General features: G+C 39.7%; 1 protein-coding gene across 1 annotated transcript in view; it reads right to left on the reverse strand.

The window, feature by feature from the left end:
• Window positions 1-7,199, reverse strand: part of GNAI1 (G protein subunit alpha i1) — an 84,268-nt gene extending 77,069 nt beyond the window's left edge. Inside the window, exon 1 of the mRNA XM_090287298.1 lies at window positions 6,885-7,199. Coding sequence (XP_090143424.1) covers window positions 6,885-7,002 — 118 coding nt within the window. The 5' untranslated portion in view covers window positions 7,003-7,199. The remainder of the gene's footprint in view (window positions 1-6,884) is intronic.
• Window positions 7,200-18,814: the final 11,615 nt, after the last annotated feature.

Genomic DNA, 18,814 nt, shown 5'->3' on the forward strand with positions numbered 1-18,814 from the left:
CTCTGGTTACTATAACCAGCAAGATATAAGAGAGATAAATGGGAAGATATTGGGCCAAAATTCACTAAAATTACCCAAGCCACAAAAATTTCCCCTTTAAAGAACTACTAGTCAAAATTAATATTCAATCATTTATGAAAGGACTATTAGGTGATAAACAAGTTGGACAGATCTATGTTCTTAAGGCACCAATCCCATAGAGCAATAGACAATAAAAATGTAAACACACAAGATGATTTCAAAATGGTGTAATTATGAAGGGAAAAAAGGAAGACTAATTTAGACTGGATGGTCCAGAAAAACTTCATTTAAGAGGAAGCAAACCAAGGAAAGTTTCATTCTTTCACACTACGTCTAAAGTGCAACATCATGGGTTCAATATAAAGCACCAGAAACTGGTAATTTTGCTCTTACTATGACAGTCACACAAATTACAAAGGATTGAAGAATATAAAATTACATTCATCCGTTCTCTGAAGTTATATATGAGATATCAGTAAGCATATCTGGAAGTGCTGTACTGCTGCAGCAAACATAAACTGTGAAAATGACTTTGGAGTTAGGCAATGGGCAGAGGCTTAAAAAATGCTGAGGAGCATGACAGAAAAACCCTAGGGTGCCTTGACATACTCTTAGAGATACAGATGTTAACATCTGTCTTGGCGAGAGCTCCAAAGGAAGTGAGGAACATGGTAGAGAAAACATATTTAATCTTAGAAAACGCCTCAATTGTCATGAACAGATAGGCAGTGGATAGGTGCGTGAACTTGAAATGTGCTACTAGTGAGGATTTGGATGGAAAAGAGGAACATGTGATTAGAAACTAGAGGAAAGATGTTAATTATAAACAGTGGAAGCAATCTTAAGTGAATTATGTCCTGCAGTTATGTGGAGAACTTCTAAGGTATGAACCTGAATATCTAAATGAAGAGATTTCCTGGCAAATTGTAGAAGGTGCAACCTGTGTTTTTCTTGCTGGTTATACTAAAATGTGAGAGAAAAAGATTAATTAAGAGAGAACAAAATGAAACAATGCTGTCAGGTCACCATAATCCTACAGTCAAGAAACAGGCTGATAAAATGACTCAGCTGCAAACAAGTGCTACCTTTCATTAAAAAGAAAGAAAGACTCCTAGGGTAGAGTCCAGTGCCCAGAAAGTGGAGCAGACAGTCACTGAGGATTATTCCTAGGCCTGACGACTCCTTTTTCCTTCCACTTTCCCACCTTTTGAACTGGAATGTCTACACTGATGTCCTCTACCTGTCCCACCATTATATTCTAGAAGCAGATAATGTGTTTTCTAGTTTCATAGGGTCACCAATAAAAAGAAATTTTGTCCCAGTATGGATTATACCCAGAATCTCAACCATACCTGAGTAAGATCATGAGATCTGGATGAGATTTTGGACATTAACATCATGCTGTCATGGACTGAGATTTATGGAGATGTTGAGACAGGATAAATGCATTTTACATGCAGGACAGACAATCTTTGGGATCTAGAAGGGCAGACTGTGGTAGGCAGAATAACAGCCCCCAAAGACGTCCATGTGCCACTCTCTAGAACCTGTTGCCCTACATGGCGAAAGGGACTTTGCAGATGTGATTAGAGATAAAGATCATGAGACGAGATTGTTATACTGGATTACCTGGGTGCGCCCAATGTAATCACAGGTCCTTATAAGTGAATGAGGAAGGCGGAAGAGTGATGCTACATGAAAAAGACTCCATCAGCTACTGCTGGCCTTGAAGATGGAGAAAGGTCCCATGAGCCAATGAAAGCTGGTAGCCTCCAGTTAGAGGCTGGCAAAGGCAAAGGAATGGATTCTCCTCTAGGACCTCAAGAAGAAAATAAACCCTGCTGACATCTTGATTTTAACCCTGTGAAACAGATTTTGAACTTCTGGCCTCCAGAAATATAATAAAAATACATCTAATGTTATTTTAAACCACTAAGTTTATGATCCTGGACACTCATTTTTTTAAAAATTATTTTTGCCCTATTTCTGCTAAGGTTTTTAATTAGTATGTAACATGTTATGACAGAAAGCAGCCTAAGCACTACAAGATTAAATACAATTCACCTTCCTTCGTACAGCTCAAATGCCATCTGGAATCTGAGCTTCACCAGTGTTACACTCTGGGAAGTTACACATTGAGTAACTGCATTCCAGAACTTGTGATCAAGAAATATGTGACCTAGAAATGTGACAAATACATTCAGGTCCTCGTATGTGAACCTGTGGTATCTTGAATTTTCCAAAGTAGTGAGATGTATAATAAAATAAAAATCAAGATTTTGATTGAATATTCAATTTTTCTTTAAAAAATTATAGCAATCTTCTTCAGGTTTAAGTAATACCTCCCACTAAATACTATAAAATAGGCATCATATTTCCTAATCTCTTCCACTAAAATCTATAAAATAAGCATTATATTTCCTATCACTGACAAATTCAATAAAACTCATGCTCTTTATTTATGTTTAAAAGAGGCCAAAATATAAAAATTAGAAAATGAGATTTATCATAACAAAAAATGTTTTTAAGGAATAACACTCCAATGGCAACAAAGTAAAACCTCCTCCAAAAAAAAAAAAAAAAAAAATTCACTGTCGTTTCTTTAATTTATCTAAGTTATTAAATAATGTAATGACTGTTAAATATCTTATAACCATGAATAAAAATTCTAAAATCAAACAATTTGCTTTTAGATACCATGTGCTTATTTTGTTCACAAATCATCACTACTCCTTTTTTGTTTACATTGTTTGTCTGTATGGCTATTTATTCTCATGGACACTGACAATAGATAAGTATGAAGTGTATATTGCAGGTAAATCCTAATCCCACACAAGATATGATCCTAAACAATTAAGAAATAATTATGCATATGACAAAATAAATGGGTCGTTAGGAACGCAGGATGATTTATTACTAAGATTCTGCCCCTAAAGTACTCACACTAGCTGGGGAAATAAGCAGGGCATAATGCTAACCAACACTAGGAACCAGAGTGAAAATATGCTTTATCATATGACAACCATTCCTGTTTGGAGCGAGAGAATGCCCTGAGGAAAAATGTACAAGGACAGAGGGAAGCCAGGCCTAGAAGAAAGATTTTATTCTACAGGCAACAGAGAAGTCAACAAAGATTCCTGAGCAAGGAATTCGCATGGTACCTAATGGCAAGAAGAAGAGCTATAAGAGAAGACCAGAAGCAGGAAAGCCTACAGAAAAATAAACCCTATTAAAACATTTTAAAACTGCCCATTGCTTCTGTCAAAGTAATTGCTAGTTGCTAATACAAGACAGGTAAGTGAGCAAGAAGCACAAAACCCATGCTGAAATACCAGGTCCATTTATTCAAGGTAACAAGCTTTCTGACATCTAAGTGCTGAGCCAATTCTAAAGAAATAGCTAAAGTAATGAAAAATCCAAAAGTTCTGCAATACCAGAATTTCTCAACTAAGGAAGTCATAGGGCAAATTTAAAGGGAGCAAAAAAGGATTAATGTTGTAGCTTCTCAAACAGCTGGTTGATGGTAGCAATGGAAAAATACTCACCAAGCAGAAGAAATCTAATCCCTCATATTTTCCCTCCACCTATAATATTTAATTAAGCCAAGCTAAAGAAGGAAAATATGGGTGTGAATTTTTATTTGGGATGTATTTGTTTGTTTTTGGAGGGTTTTGTATGAGTGGTGCAGTGAATGAAAATAAAAACTCAAAGCTTTAGAGTGAAATGACTTATGAATAATTAATTCATGAAAATTTTACTCTAATCCCTTATATCTTTAAAAATTATATACTAATATTTAATAAGTATCCATATGTGCAATACAGCCTCACTGAAATAACAGTCTAGGCCTACTAATACTGTCCTTAGAAGCATGATAAATGCTTAACATCCTCAAAGATATAACAAAAGTTTATTTGAGAAAATTAGCCATATATAATAGAAATAAAACTGTCCTTATTAAAGTAACTTTCTCTGTTTAAGAATGTTATTCTAATACTAAAGTCTGCAAACTAAACCTGAAAATCTGAAACAGCCAAACCCTGACCTAATTTCCTTTAGGTCAATGATTAGACTAGGTCCTCTCTTTATTAAGGCCTAATTCATTGCTCCTAATAAGAATAGTGAAATACCTCTGGTTTTTTAAAAAATTATAATAAACAGTACCAAAATCTTCTTACTAATATTGTGCATCTCATACCTGAATCTCTCAACCCAGATATCTAAAAACACAACAGAGGTCTTAAGAAAGTATTCGATATAACTATTTAATACATTGTTTTAAGTGTACTTTGGAGGCTTTCTGCCTTAAGCTTTAAAAAATTCATTTGATGAGAAAAACAAAATAACTGAAGAGAAAAAAGACCTAATGTAAGTGAAATTGACATTGGTTATAAGTTACCTAGAAACCATTTTATATCTCTAGTTGATTCACCTGCTCTGCTTTATAGGGAATGATTTCACTGAGCTACTTAAACACTTTAAACATCCATAAAAGAACCAAAGGTCAAACTAGGGGGAAAAATGTTTTCAAACATTCCAAGAATTAAGATTTATAAAATAAGTAAGCCATCATTCCGTTTATAGGAAACAGAGTATTGGAATTCTGGGCAAAAAGAGTAGAGTAGGAGTAAGAGAAGGAAGGAAGGAGGGTGGGAGGGAGGGGTGGTGCTGGGCCAACAAGACAATTTCTATAGAGAGATGTAGGGAAAAGCAAAAGATTAAAGCTAGAAATGACAGCTGAAGGAATTCAGTTACTAAAGATTTTTGAAAACCATTTTGAAATCTTTCTAACATTATTGATATGGAGAAATGAAAATTCCATAATTTCTTCTAAATATGACTCTACCACACCTTTCTCATAATTCTCACTATAAATGTTGTAGAGATGCAACTTTTTGTTTTACATTACACATTCAACTATATTTAATTGTTAATCTAGAACAGTGGTTCTCTCCCCGAGGTTAACTTTTGCTCACAGGGTACATTTTGGGGACATCTGCAGACATGCTGAGGGTCACAGGTTGAGGGGGATGATGTTGGCATCTAATGGGCTGGAGGCCAAAGATACTGCTACACCAACTACAAAGCACAAGACAGCCTGCAAAACAAAGAATTATCCTGCAAAAAATGCCCATAGTGCTAAGGTTAAGAAACGCTGATCTCTTCTGAATGCGAGCAAAAACCAAGTCCTTGGACCTTTGTCCGAGTCATCTCTCTCTAACAGACATCTTAGTAAAGCATAAAACATTTGAGGACTCACTTTCAACTACTTTAAACATGGTGGACAGCTGGCTCAAACTAAGTCACACTACAGTACACTGAAACAATATTATCAGAGCTGGAGTGCAGAAATGCAGGAAAAGAACTTTTTAATCCTTTTGCTTCATTTTTGACTCAAGTACCTTTAATTCATAAAAGGAGCACCTACATGTACCATACCAACATGTTTCTTTTCTATGCTCAATGCATTAAAAATACAGTGACCCTGGCAAAATATAGTATTTCTCGTTAATGTAAAAACTTTGGTAAACAGTATTAACTGACAAAGGCTTACATTGGGGGCGAGAGTAAAGACAGACACCCAGGTCTTTAAAATGCAAAGTTATTTCACAGCTTGCTTGCTAAATGACTCAGATCATTATTACTTTTAGTCATGCCAAGTTTGCTGCTTCCAAGACTACAAGTAATGGAGAAAAAAACCCACCATTTTTCCTGCAGTCATCAAACCAATGAAATAGAAGCTTTCTAAACAGGTTTGTGCACTATTTCTTTTTTATTATGACTTATAAAAAATAAAAGCAATCTCTGGGAGTGCAAATGATTCCAGGAAATCTTGCATCTACCTAAATACCTACTGGGTTTGTGGGGGGAAACAAGCAAACAAAAGAAAACCTTAACTCGGATATCTACAACCCTTGTGCTGTGAATATTTTCCTAACGTATTCCTCAGTCAAAACCCTAGCTTACTCTTTTAATGTTATCTCCCTTGAAACCACCGGAAAAGTCCTCCACACAGCGTTTCGCCACAAAAACAATACTAAGAACAAACAAGATCTTTGGCGTTGTAACTGGCAAATCTCATTCATCAGAAACTCAGGCAGAGAGAGGGGAGAGCATCCAGTTGCCCAGCGAGACCCTTTCCTACCTTCATATGGGTTTTCACCACTCGAGTATCGTACTGGAGCAAGTGTTACACCCAACTTTGGAGATGTCCATTTCCCCAAAGTAATAAACATCAAGCACCCACCGTAGCCTACTTCCTTAAGCAAATGTAATCAAGTAAATACAATCAGTGCTCCTCTAAAACTTACTGAGTCGCCAAAGGAAGTTTACAAAGACACATTTCAATCCTATGGAGGCCCCAAAATGGTGCACGAATTTCAGAAAACGTGACACTCTTGGAATGGGAAAACCACAACCGCAACACCGACACCTTGTAGGAAGGATTTCGGGAGAGGGGGCGCTTTTATTTTCTTGTCGTGAATTCCCTTTCATCTTTATAAAGCTGAGCTAACTTCAAAGAAAAGGGGTTACTTTCGATCCGCTCCTCGGCTCCCCGCGAGGGTCCACACCTAGGAACGAGTGAAGCTCCCGCCCCATCGCCAGCAAGTGCTCACCCATTGGGGGAGGGGAGGGAGAGGAACAGGGAGAGGGGCACCGCCTTGGCTCTGCACAGCACCATACAAGCTCTCGCCCCAAAATCATCCGGACGCTACAGGACATATCCTCAGAGTCTTTGCATGTCCCCTTCAGGTTTCCCAACGCCGAGGGGCCCGCTGCGACCACCGCGCCCAGTACAGCGGCCCGATCCCAGGCTCCTGGGGCGCCCCCGCCCGCCCCAGCGTCCAGCTCGGCCCCCTCACCGAGTAGTAGCAGCTTGACCTCCCGCGCCGCCTTCTCGCCATCCTCGCGGAGGTTCCGGTCTATCATCTTACTCCGCTCCACCGCCGCCTTGTCCTCGGCGCTCAGCGTACAGCCCATTGTGCCAGGAGCGAGAGCTAGCCGCCGCTCCCTACAAGTCCGACGCGCAGTCTTGAAACAGGTGAATTTCCTCCCTGGACACGGGCTTTCGAATACCTCGCTAATCTGGCCACACCACCCCCACCCACTTCCTAAACAGAGAGAGAAAATCGAAAGAGCGAGCGGCACTGTGTGTTTCTTCCCTACGGCCGGGCTCCGCTCCTGAGGTTCCCGGGCTCCCAGAAGTCTTAGGTTTGGAGGCTCTGGGTACTGCCACTGCCACCTTCCCACCGTGGCCGCGCAGCAGCTTCAAGAAGCCCGACGGAGCTCTGCGTCCGCGCCACTGCAGCCCCGCCTCTGCCTGCCCCGCCTCTGCCTGCCCCGCCCTCCGCCGCGGGACCACTCCCAGAGCGCGCCCCGCGCGCACGTGCCCTCGGACAGCTCCCCCTCAGCGGGCGCGCACCCGCACTGCCGCTGACCACTGAGCAGCGCAGCCTGCGAGGGCCAGACACCCCCTGGAGGGCCCGCCACCCCTGCGCAGCCTTTGGCAGCGCCCTCATGAGCACCAAACTGCCCAGTGAGCTCCACTTCTTGGCTCCCTCCGCGAGAATAGGATAATTTTCTCCCGTTTACTCACACCCAGGGATCTGTCGGGACCTGCTTGCCCCTTTCCCTTTGGGGTGCAGGAGGGAGAGTTGCCAAAGTTGGGAGCGGAAAAGAGCCAGTCCTGGGCGTTTGAGCATGCCCAGCTCCGCTCCGGCAGCCACGCAAAGGTTTTCGAAATGTCGAACGCTTCTCCACTGGCCTTTGGGACTGTGGGAAATAAGAGAGTGCTGAGAAGAATGGAACCGTGTCCAAAGCAAAGATAGGAATAGTGGGAAACAGAAAGGTCTGGAGAGGGGGATAGGTCAAATTCCGTCCTTCCTTCCTTCCCTCCCTCCTTCCTTCCTCCCTTCCTTCCTTCCCTCCGTTTTTCTTTACTTCCGTGTACGCTACCCTCCTTCCATCCTCACGTTTCTTTTCATAATTAGATAACATTTTGAGGGATTTTCTCATAACCTAAGAATATGTGAGACAAAGACTCAGAGAGTGTATTTTAAAATGACACCAGGACTAAAACACCCTCAGAAACAAATCTCCACACCAAAAGTGTCCTCCTCTGGGGCAGCATGTACACTTCCAAGCCAAGTTTTGATCCAGTATTTATGACCATATTAGTAAAACATAGGCCACTGAGCATGTCATTCATTTTTTCAGACCTTAGCTTTTGTGCCCGTAAAATGAGATGCAGTTGACCACACTATCCTCCATCCTTCTAGCTCTAAATGATCTGGTGGAGATAAGCTCTGGGGGCTGCAGAGGCATTTCACCCAACGGCAAATGGATGAGCATTTAAGGTCTGGTCTCTGCCTGTCAGTTGCGCTACACCTGTCCTGTACAAGTCATCACAGGAAATGATTGTAGAAGATGGAGCTGGTAGTAAAGAAAAACATTTTATTTGATGTATTAAAAATTAGGAAATTGCTCTTTGGTTTAAATCTGGACATCTTATTTTCTAAAAACTATAAAAACTCAGTTTGAGTTTTCCCATGAAGGTAAAGCTGAGCTGATGTGGGTCACTTAAACCACGCCTGTTGCCCTTTGGTATCCTAACAACAGAAAGAAGCAAGCTTTAAATAGTACACAATCACCTTCTACTCTCTTTGCATTTCTTGGAACTGGAAATGCTGGTATTCATCAGAAGCTCTATATTAAAATTGATAAAGTGAACTTGCAACATTGTGTTTGTGTATTAACCATTTTGAATTACCTGTTTTTGTGAGTTTTTCCTATGAGCTTCAGGCTATGTAGAGTGTGGGACCCACAATTGCTGGAAAAGAGGAAGAAAGTAGTCCTGACTGAGTGCTGGTGGAAATGTTTACAAAACATGAGTTTTGGAGGACAGAGGGTATCACACACTACCCTTCTTTCATTTGAAAAGCTTGTCAAGTAGATGAGGAGTGAAAGTATAATACATTAGTAAATAGGAAATAAAAATTAGCTTTATATGAAGCTAAATTTCTGAAAGGATGCAGAGTAATGGTGTGATCAGTATGTGGGGAAATTCCAAGAGAAGAAAGTTTTAAAAAAAACTTTTGAAGTAAGTCATGACTGGGGATTGGTGGGGAGTTTCAAGGTGTATGTATCAGCTCGCACTGCTGTAGATTGTATGCTTAAACAACAGGAATGTATTTCTCACAGTTCTGAAGGCTAGGAAGTCCCAAGTCAAAGTACTACCGCATTCAGTTCCCGAGTAAGGACTACCTGGCTTGAAGATGGCCATTTTCTTGTTGTTCCTTAACATGTGGAGAGAAAGAGCTCTGCCTAGTCTCTCATCCTCGTATTATAAGGACACTGATTCCATGATGGGGGACCCACCTTCATGACCTCAACCAAACCTAATTACCTCTCAAAGTCACCACCTCCAAATACCATCATATTAGGGTTAGGGCTACATATGAATTTGGCGGGGTACACAAATATGCAGTCCATAACAGGGTATATTTTGTTTGAGAAAAAAAAAAGAAAAAAACAACCCACAACTACAAGGGTTCCTATGAAAAGTCCATGCTAGAGAAAACAATTGTTTTGTAATTGAAATGTAGTTTGTGAAGAATGATAGAAAATGTAGGACAAAGGTGGCACTTTATACAATGGGTACTAAATGATCCTTGCATTCTCTTGAGCAAAGTAACAAGTGTTTAAAATATATATCTTACCCAACAAAACAAATGAGTTACCAGCAAGTGGATTCTGTTAGTAACCCAATTATGAGGTGGTAAGAGTCACTCAAATTAATAATTTACATAATTATGATGTTGTAAATGTGATTCAACAACCCTGTCAAGAAAGTGGAGCAGATATTATCCACTCATCTATTTTATAGATAGTGAAATTGAAATCCAGAAATTAAAGTAATCTACTTCAAATTACTGTTTAATTCTCTTCTGTCCATATTTTTAATGACTATATTGAGATATAATTCATTCAATTAAAATGTATAATTCAATGACCTTTAGTATATTTACAGAGTTGTACAACCATCATGACAATCAATTCTAGAACATTTTCATCACCCCAAAGAGACTCATATCTCATAGCCATTTTCCCCCAATCTTTCCAGCCCCTCACCTCTTAGTCCTAAGCAATCACTAATCTTCTCTGTGTCTGTGTAGATTTGCCCATTCTGGACATTTAATATAAAAGGAAATATATATAATGTGGTCTTTTGTGACTTACTTCTTCACTTAGAATGATGGTTTCAAGGTTCATCCATGTTGTAGCATATATAAATACTTCATATTTTTATTGCTGAATAATACTGAGTATCATATGTTAGAGAATTAGGGACATATGTTAAAAGACAAACTGGGACACATTCAGCTGAGAGCATCTAGGTCTTAAAGTAACTCCAAACTGTGTCATAAGGAATAACAATAAAATGGGGACATTTAATATAGGAATAAGAAGATACGAGGTGACATGATAGCTATTTTCAAATGACTTAAGAGATATAAATCAGAGGGAATAGAAATTATCTGTCTGGATTCAAGGAAGTAGATTTAGAAGTATTGGAATAAATCTATAGCAAGCAAATTTTACCTTGCTGTGAGGAAAAACTGTGCAAATCCTGCCAAAGGAAATAAGAAATCCCAAAAATACATTTATTCTTGGCTAAGATATAAAAATCTAGACTGGATGACCACATATTGGGGAAAAAAATCTAGAGATAGATGAATTTTTAGAATCCTTTTCAACCTTGAGAGTCTATATTTTTCAGAAGTCAATGGGATAGTGTCAGAACTGAAATTAAAATTCAGAAATTCCTCCTGGCCTTCAAATGTATTCCTATCTTTCTTCCATCAAATAAGCAAGCACAAGTGGGAAAGGAGAGTGTCTCTGAGATGTGTTGGTTTAGTGTGTCAATGGATTAGTGTGGTGATGAGGAGAAACCATAGAAGACAGAATTAGCAACCTGCCAAGTACACACACACACACACACACACACACACACGCACATGGCAAGAGAGAATGATATCGTAACAGTAGTGTGTATTTTTGGTTGGCTCAGTTGGGAGCAAATGTGGCAGACACATGGGCCCCTCTTTATTGTCTACATTGAGGTTTTTGCTTTCTACATGAGGAAAGTGTTTGGTTTGGGAGAGGCTAGGAGTAATTAGAAGAATAGAGAGCCCAGCATGGTGTCTGTACCATTCTATAATTATAGATATAAGGGCCCCAATCAAAAAATTTTGTGAAATTCTGGGAGAATTTTGAAAAACAAAAATCCATTGAATTATTACTGAGAGACCTTATAGAACAAGCAGCACTCTTTGAGTGGGACAGATAATGTAGAGGCCATTGTCTCTGCATGGAACATACCACCACGCAGGCACCAGAGCACTGATGGACTGAAAGCATGTAGAGACAGAACTTTGGGCATGAACATTTGCATCTTCCTGGTGGGCATTGAACCACTGACAATACTCAATCTCCTTCAAGTAGCTTCCAGACAGGGTCCATAACTAAGGGAAACTGGAAAAGAAGAAAAATAATGTAGGATATTAAGCAGTGACTTCAACCAACAGACTGGTTTGTGAGCACATGTAAATTTGATGCCACGTTGGTGGACTCTCAGAAGTATTTGGGGAACATTTTAAAAGGCTTAATTTTCTGCTAAAGTGAGTAGTTCTTGAAGTCATTGTTGATGAGGCTGGGGGACATTGAAGAATATAATAATATGTGAATAAAGGCCTGCGAGCTAAGTGTCGGTGGTTCGATCTTCCAGTCAGGGCACATCAGAGAAGGAAAACTCTGACTCCAAAAAACCTCCGCTGCCTTGCGGCATACCTCTTCAGGGGAAAGGCTAAGGGAGTAAACCCCGACAGAAAATCCGGAGCCAGAGTCCCTAAGGCGGTTTGACGTTGTAGTCAACACCGGCAACTCCTGCGGCGCACCTGAAGCCAAGCTGTATTGACTCCGTCTTTCCCTTGAACCCTTCAACTGCGAAGAGAGGGGGAGTCTGCTGCATGGGCAACAGCAGACCCTCCATATCACCCTGCCCAGGCTCTGTAGCTTCAGATTCACTGGAGAGGACACTCCAGCGTCATCGCAAGATGTCGATTCAACACGGGAGGAGACAGATACCGTGTCACTCCCGAGTCGGACTGCACAGCCATTCTCGGCGGTGCAGATAGGCTCTTAAGAAGCTACACTATCGTCTCTCGAGACGGACGGCTGCCGACGACGAATAAAGGAGAGAGAGGTTTAAGAAAAAAAGGTAATATATGATTTAAAATGCATCAGAAAATATCCCCTGGTACAAGTATAATAAAAAAAGAATTGGCAATAACCTATGAGGGGGACAAAAAAAAGGAATTATCTTCTGGAGGGTGGGCCCCTTGTAGTACAGTCTTCTCATTCTAGGTGACTGTTCTAGGAACCCATTTGTATCAGTGTACCAGCTGGTGTTGTTGTGAGAGTCTGCATTGAGCTTCAGTGAATTTCGTTTTTTTGAAGACTTTTTCAGTGCCTTTGCCCATTTCATAATGGGTGATACAAGTGCACCTGCCCACACTGTGCTGAGTGTTCAACAATTTTTTACCAGAAACAGCATGACTCCCATGCCCCACCTCTCCTATTCACCCAATCTCACCCCAAGTGACTTTTTTTTTGTTTCCCCAAATGAAAAAAAGTCCTCAGAAGGAAACATTTTGCTGATGTGGAAGAAGTGAAACAAAAAATGGCAGAAGCACTAAAAGACATCAAAATCAAAGAGTTCAAAAATGGTTTTGAGGAGTGGAAAAAAATCTCAATAGGTGTATTGTATCAAATGGAGAGTATTTTGAAGGTGACTGAAGTTTAAACATGTAAAAATAAATACACACTTTTAAATAAATAAATTCTAGTAATCAGATATCCTTACAGCAATTCAAACCTCTGTTTTCATCTGCATATTTGTCATTGAAAGTTCCTTAGCCTCTCTCTGTAAAAGTGAGTATATTGCGGTAGATTATCTGCAAGGTCCCAATAATTCTGAATTCCCGTGAGCCTGTCATTTCAATGAGAGGTGGTTGGCAAATTACACCAAAGCATTTCGACCGTACTGTTATGAATGGAAGCCATATCATGTAAATGCTGAGAATGCATAGTTTAATGAGGAAGCTTTCAAGAATTGTAACTATGAAGAATGGTAGCTGTATGAGCTGGTAGATGGAGAGATGAGTTTGGGACTCTTTTTATTGTTCATATTTGCTGTAGCTCTTCTCAAGCATTATGCAGGGTGGAAAGAGGAATCATTATGATACAAAAGAAAGAGCATGGCTGCCCCACTTTCTGACCTCTACTTCTGATTTTTCCATCTCACTCCCCCTGATACCTCATCAGCATTAATTCTTCAGTTCCACAGAGACATTCCATTCACTGACGATATGTCTTTTCTCTGTCATGTGCTAATTTCTCATCTTCCACAACTCATGTTTCATCTTCCACCAGGATAATCATTCCTTCGCATACGCCCTCAAAACACTCCCAGTGTTGTATTCAACAGGAAAAATCTTAAATTTAGTCAAGTCAAAACTTGGCCTCTCTGTGTCTGAATGTGTACAACTGAACTTGATTGGAGGGAAACACAGTAATGAGCAACTCTATCCTTCCATTTGCCCAGGCCAAAAACCTGAAATCATCTTGGATTCCATCCCTTCCCTCAAACCCTATATATCCATTTGCCAAGAAATCCTGTTAACACTGCCTTCAAATATATTCAGAATTTGGACAAATATCACTATCCACTGATATACTCTAGATCACAATAGCTTGCTTTCTGTCCCTCTGCTTCTGTCACTATCCCCTACTATTTTCTACCTAGCCACCAGTTATTTTAAAATGTGAATCAGATACTGTCACTCCTGTACTCAGAACTGTCTATTCATTTTCAATTTTATCCAGAGGAAATTTCCATTAAAGTTCTTATGCTGACATACAAGGACAACTGATTTATTAAGTTCACATCTTTCATCTCTTTTATTATTTCCTATCATTCTCCTTACTCTCTGTGGTTTGGCCTCACATCAGTTCTTTAGACTTGCAAACACCCTCCATCATTGGACCTCTGCACTCATGTTCACCCTGCCTAGGACACTCTTCTGCCAGATATCTTCTTATTTCCTTCCCTTTTATCCAAATCTCTGTTTAAATGTCACTTTATAAGGGAGATATTATTCCTTCACCCCGTGCTTATCACCATTCATTCCCTTACTATGCACTAACTACCATTTCTTTATAACTCTTAACACATAACACATATTTTTGTGTTTGTTTATTACCTGTCTTTCACCACTTGAATATGAATTCAGAAGAGCAGACACTCTGTCTCTTTTGTTTACTGCTTTATCTCCAATCACTAGAGCAGTAAATACTCATAATCAATGAAAAAAGGGGAGGAGCTGGATTTAGAGTATAGATCTTATCTTCTATAATTGAAGACCTGTCATGAGCCAGCTGGGAATAAGATCTATTGCATTGGGCTAGGGATGGCAGGAGAGAGTTGTTAAATAAATAGGTAAGTGGATGAATTAAATAGGATACATTTTAAAATAGTTGTAAGTGTCTTAAAGATAATGTAACACACTGTTTTACAAGAGTGCACTAGATCAAGTCTTCTGAAAAGCAGACAGATACCAAGACAGAATTAGACATGCAAGAAACTTATTGGGGTAAGTGCTTATGAATGATAAAGGAGAGCGGGGAGCAGGAGGAGTTGGGGGAAAACCTTCAAATTGGATGTAGCTCTGACACCTGGGGAAGGAGAGAAAAAAAGAGGAAAGATTGGTTATGAGGAGCCTCAGATTATGGTGCAACTCTAAGAAAATCTTGGCCAGGCAGACAGGGATACCTTCCCCCACCTCCTAGAAATTTGCTCATTAGAGGACTCCTGCCTTGGGCAGAAGTGGCCTGGGTCTAATACCTCCCACCCCCACCCCTTGCTCAGTCATGGACTCTGAGCAGCCTTGGAATAGTAAGGCCTCAGGACTACGTGTGAACATTGAGTGGATCTAAAGGTGGGGCAATTGGAAGCATTTAGCCAACTATACTTCTCTGAGTGATATACCTTCATAGCCCCAATCTGTCTGATACACCTAACCTCAACGGGGAGTTTCTCTGAGGGAAGAATTAAGGACTTTCAACTGAGTGTTTAAGGAGCTCACTCTGTGGAGGAGAAGGTTTTGAGCTGAGAAATGGAAGATAAGTAGAAGCCAGATTTGGGGGAAGAGGATTCCTATCTCTCTCACTCACAAAGTGCAAGAGCAAAGTCCCTGGGATAGAAATGAGGTTTGGCCTAGTCAAAGAACCCAAAGTTCAGTTTGACTGAAGCCTAAGCATGAAGACGAGAGAGGTGGGACAAAAAAGAGATGGGGGCTGCAAGGTAGGCAGGAGCCAGATCCCATAGAGCTGTGCAGGACAGACTATGGTAGTCAGCATTGGCATTTTTAGCCTCATTTTCTCCTTGAAAACTGGATATATCAGTAGAAACGTTGTGATAATTAAATAACATTATGCATAACACACTTCCTAGCATATTGTGTGCTCATGATATATTTTTGTGACGTCTATCTGCCTTGTCTTTTCACGATTCTCCAGCTTCCCACTTTTCATTTTGAGAATAAGCTAAAGAATGATGTTCTAATAAAGGATCAAGCAAACCTTGGGCCAAGCCTGAAGCATAGACTAGCTTCTCAAGGAAAGAGCTACCTGGCTTTATTAAAGTCCATGTGATTTTTTACTACATTGGATTAAATAGCTATATTGACCCCTCCCCCTCAGTTTGTGCTTCCTGCTGGCTCAGCTGTTTTTCTTTCTCTGTAGCTCTCTGTTTAAGCTGAGAAACTGACATGTGTGTTACTTGTTCAGCTCAGCAGGAACTGCAACAGCAGGATTGATTGATCTAGGACTGGGGATAGAAGCCAGGCCAAAGGGATTCAGGGAAGCATTGAGTGCTTTCCTGTGTTAATTACAGTTATTGGCAATATTATTCTAAATAATGGTACTAATGAGTTTAGCAAGCATTTGGTGACTATCAAGATCTTATTAGGCTATGTGTGGATTAGGAGCTAAAAGGGGCAAAATATGTTATATATTAAGTTCTTAAGAACCCTTTGTAAGAGTTCAAGGTCATCAGATTTGGGGGGGAATCACATATGAGGAGCTTTAAGATATGAAATTATTTGGATTTTCCATATACCCAACCACAGCAGTATGCCATGTGGAGAGTCAATCAGTCAAATGCTGAAGATCAGATCTGAGATCTGTGAGAAATTTGACTGGGCTAAAATACATTCAGGGCAGAAAATCTCTGGTCACCTTTCCTTGCCTGGCTTATCCCTGTCCCCTTGCTCCAAGCTTATTGGTACTCTCCCCATACTAATTCAGCAGTCCAGAGACCTGAACAGAAATGGGTTCCAGTACATTGATTCTTCAAGGCAGTCTCCAGGAGTCCATGAGCTCCTTGCCTACCCTGCTTCTAATCTTTATGAGGTAGGCAAATGCAGGCAGGGCCTCTGCAGAGTTTCTCTCTACCATTTGGTGCACCAGGATGGGTAAATGGGCTCCCACTTAGGGCAAACTGTTTTCACCAGCAAGCCTGAGCATGTTGGCCCACAAATTGTTAATGTGTGTTCACTGAGAGGTGCTGCTTAATTCTCATGCTCCAGCCACAAGTTCATCCTCATCCTGTATAAAGCTCCACTTTGGATGTCAGGATGCACAGCTACTGACAGAGTGGTGCCTTCATTCACAAGGTCCTCCTGTCCCTTTTCCAACATGTCTTTGGGAACTCCTGAATGAGGAGTGTTTCAATCAGCAGGGTACTTTCCAAGCATTTCTTGATCCTAGAAAGTAAAATTTAAAACAATTATCAAAGCTTTACCCTTATTCTCTAACATTTCTCAAAGCAGAGATGACTAATTGATCTATACTAAATTAAACCACTAACAATTGCTTTTCAACAACAATAAATTTATGTTAAGAACAATAGCTGAAGAGTCAGCTTCCATAAGATTATTGAGGCTCCTAAAGAAAGATTATTGAGACTCATAATATAAAGTGGCTAATTGAAGAACATTTTGGAAAACATTGAAAAGGAAAATGTAGCAAAAGAAGTATTGTCATTGCAGTATGGTTAGTGTTTATTTTGATAGTGATTTTATTGTCCTGAATTTATACACAAGTATAAATGGAATGAGTTTAGGTTTTTTTTAATTGGGATATAATTCACTTTTAAAACTTACCATTTTAAAGTGTAAAATTCAATGGTTTTTAATATACTTGAAAGATTGTACAACCATTACCACTAATTCCAAGACATTTTTATCACTCCAAAAAAGAAACCCCGTACCCTTCAGCAGCCATTCTCAATTCTCCACTCACCCCAGCCTTTGGCAACTACTGTTTTACTTTCTCTCTGTATGGACTTGCCCATTCTAGACATTTCATATAAATGGAATAATACAACATATGGTCTTTGTGTCTGGCTTCTTTAATTTAGCATTATGTTTTTAAGTTTCATCCATGTTTAGCTTGTATCAGTACTTTTTTAGTTGCTGAATAATATCATTCCATTTTATGGGTAGGCCAAATTTTGTCTTTCCATTTACCAGTTGGTGGACGTTTATATTGTTTCCACTTTGGAGCTATTGTAAATAGTGCTGATAGGAACTTTCAAGGGCAAGTATTTGGCTGAATACCTGTTTTCATTTATCTTGGGTGAGTATATACCTAGAAGTGGAATTTCTGGGTCACATGGTAAATCTACATGTACCTTTCTTGAGGAACTGTTAAGCTATTTTCAAAACAGGCTGTACCATTAGATTCTCACCACTGTATGAGGGTGGATGTGGTTAGTCCTAGATTTTTAAATATTCAGTTTTGCAGCTGAAACCAGATCAGACTTTGTGTGACACTGCAATTTCAGAGTACAAAAAAAAACAAAAATCAAGAGCACTGTGAACTGCATGGTCCTTCATTACAATTTAGTCTTTTTCTCTCATAATTTTAAGATTTTCTTAGATCATACTATTCTTACTCATAAGCAAAGGGCTATTACCTATCATACTGTTGGTCAGAGTGGAATTCGACAAATACATGGGTAAGTAAAAGTAAGTTTACAGTTATGAGTATGCAAAACACAGAGTTTATTCTTGTATTATTATTTATTATTTTCCATATGAACTACAGTAAACCTACTTTTGCTCACACCTGTATATGTTAAATGAATGGATAAATGAACAGAAGATAATCTTAGTGGTTTCAGTAAAAGCATTTCATTAAGAGAAATGCCTCGTTCTTGCCACAAGCTATGCTACCACTCTTCTGTTATTGTCATAACAGTTGAAGGAAATAAATGCAACACAGTAACATGAGCCCAGGAGTGAGAAGACATACAGGCTTTAGTTCCATTCTGAGACTAATATGCTGTTAAGATCCTAAGTAAATTATTGTCTTCACTTCCTTCATCTGTCAAATGGTAATGATATCTGTTTTAATTACATGACAAGTTATTAGGTGGATCATAGGAAATAATGCATTTATAGCTGAGTCAGCTGCTGCTTCCCTGCCCTTGAGATCCTGAAGGGTGGAAGTATGCTCTGCCTCTGCTACTACTTTCATACATTTTTCCTTTGTTTTGTACTGAATCAGTTCAGGCATACTCCATTTTCTCTGTCTCTGTCTCTGTCCTTGTTTCTGTCTCTGTCTGTCTCTGCCTCTGTTGCATCTCACTCACATAATGTCTACAGAG

The sequence above is a fragment of the Furipterus horrens genome, unplaced genomic scaffold, assembly GCF_987537825.1.
Source record: "Furipterus horrens unplaced genomic scaffold, mFurHor1.1.pri manual_scaffold_9, whole genome shotgun sequence".
In the NCBI taxonomy this organism is placed as follows: Eukaryota; Metazoa; Chordata; class Mammalia; order Chiroptera; family Furipteridae; genus Furipterus; species Furipterus horrens.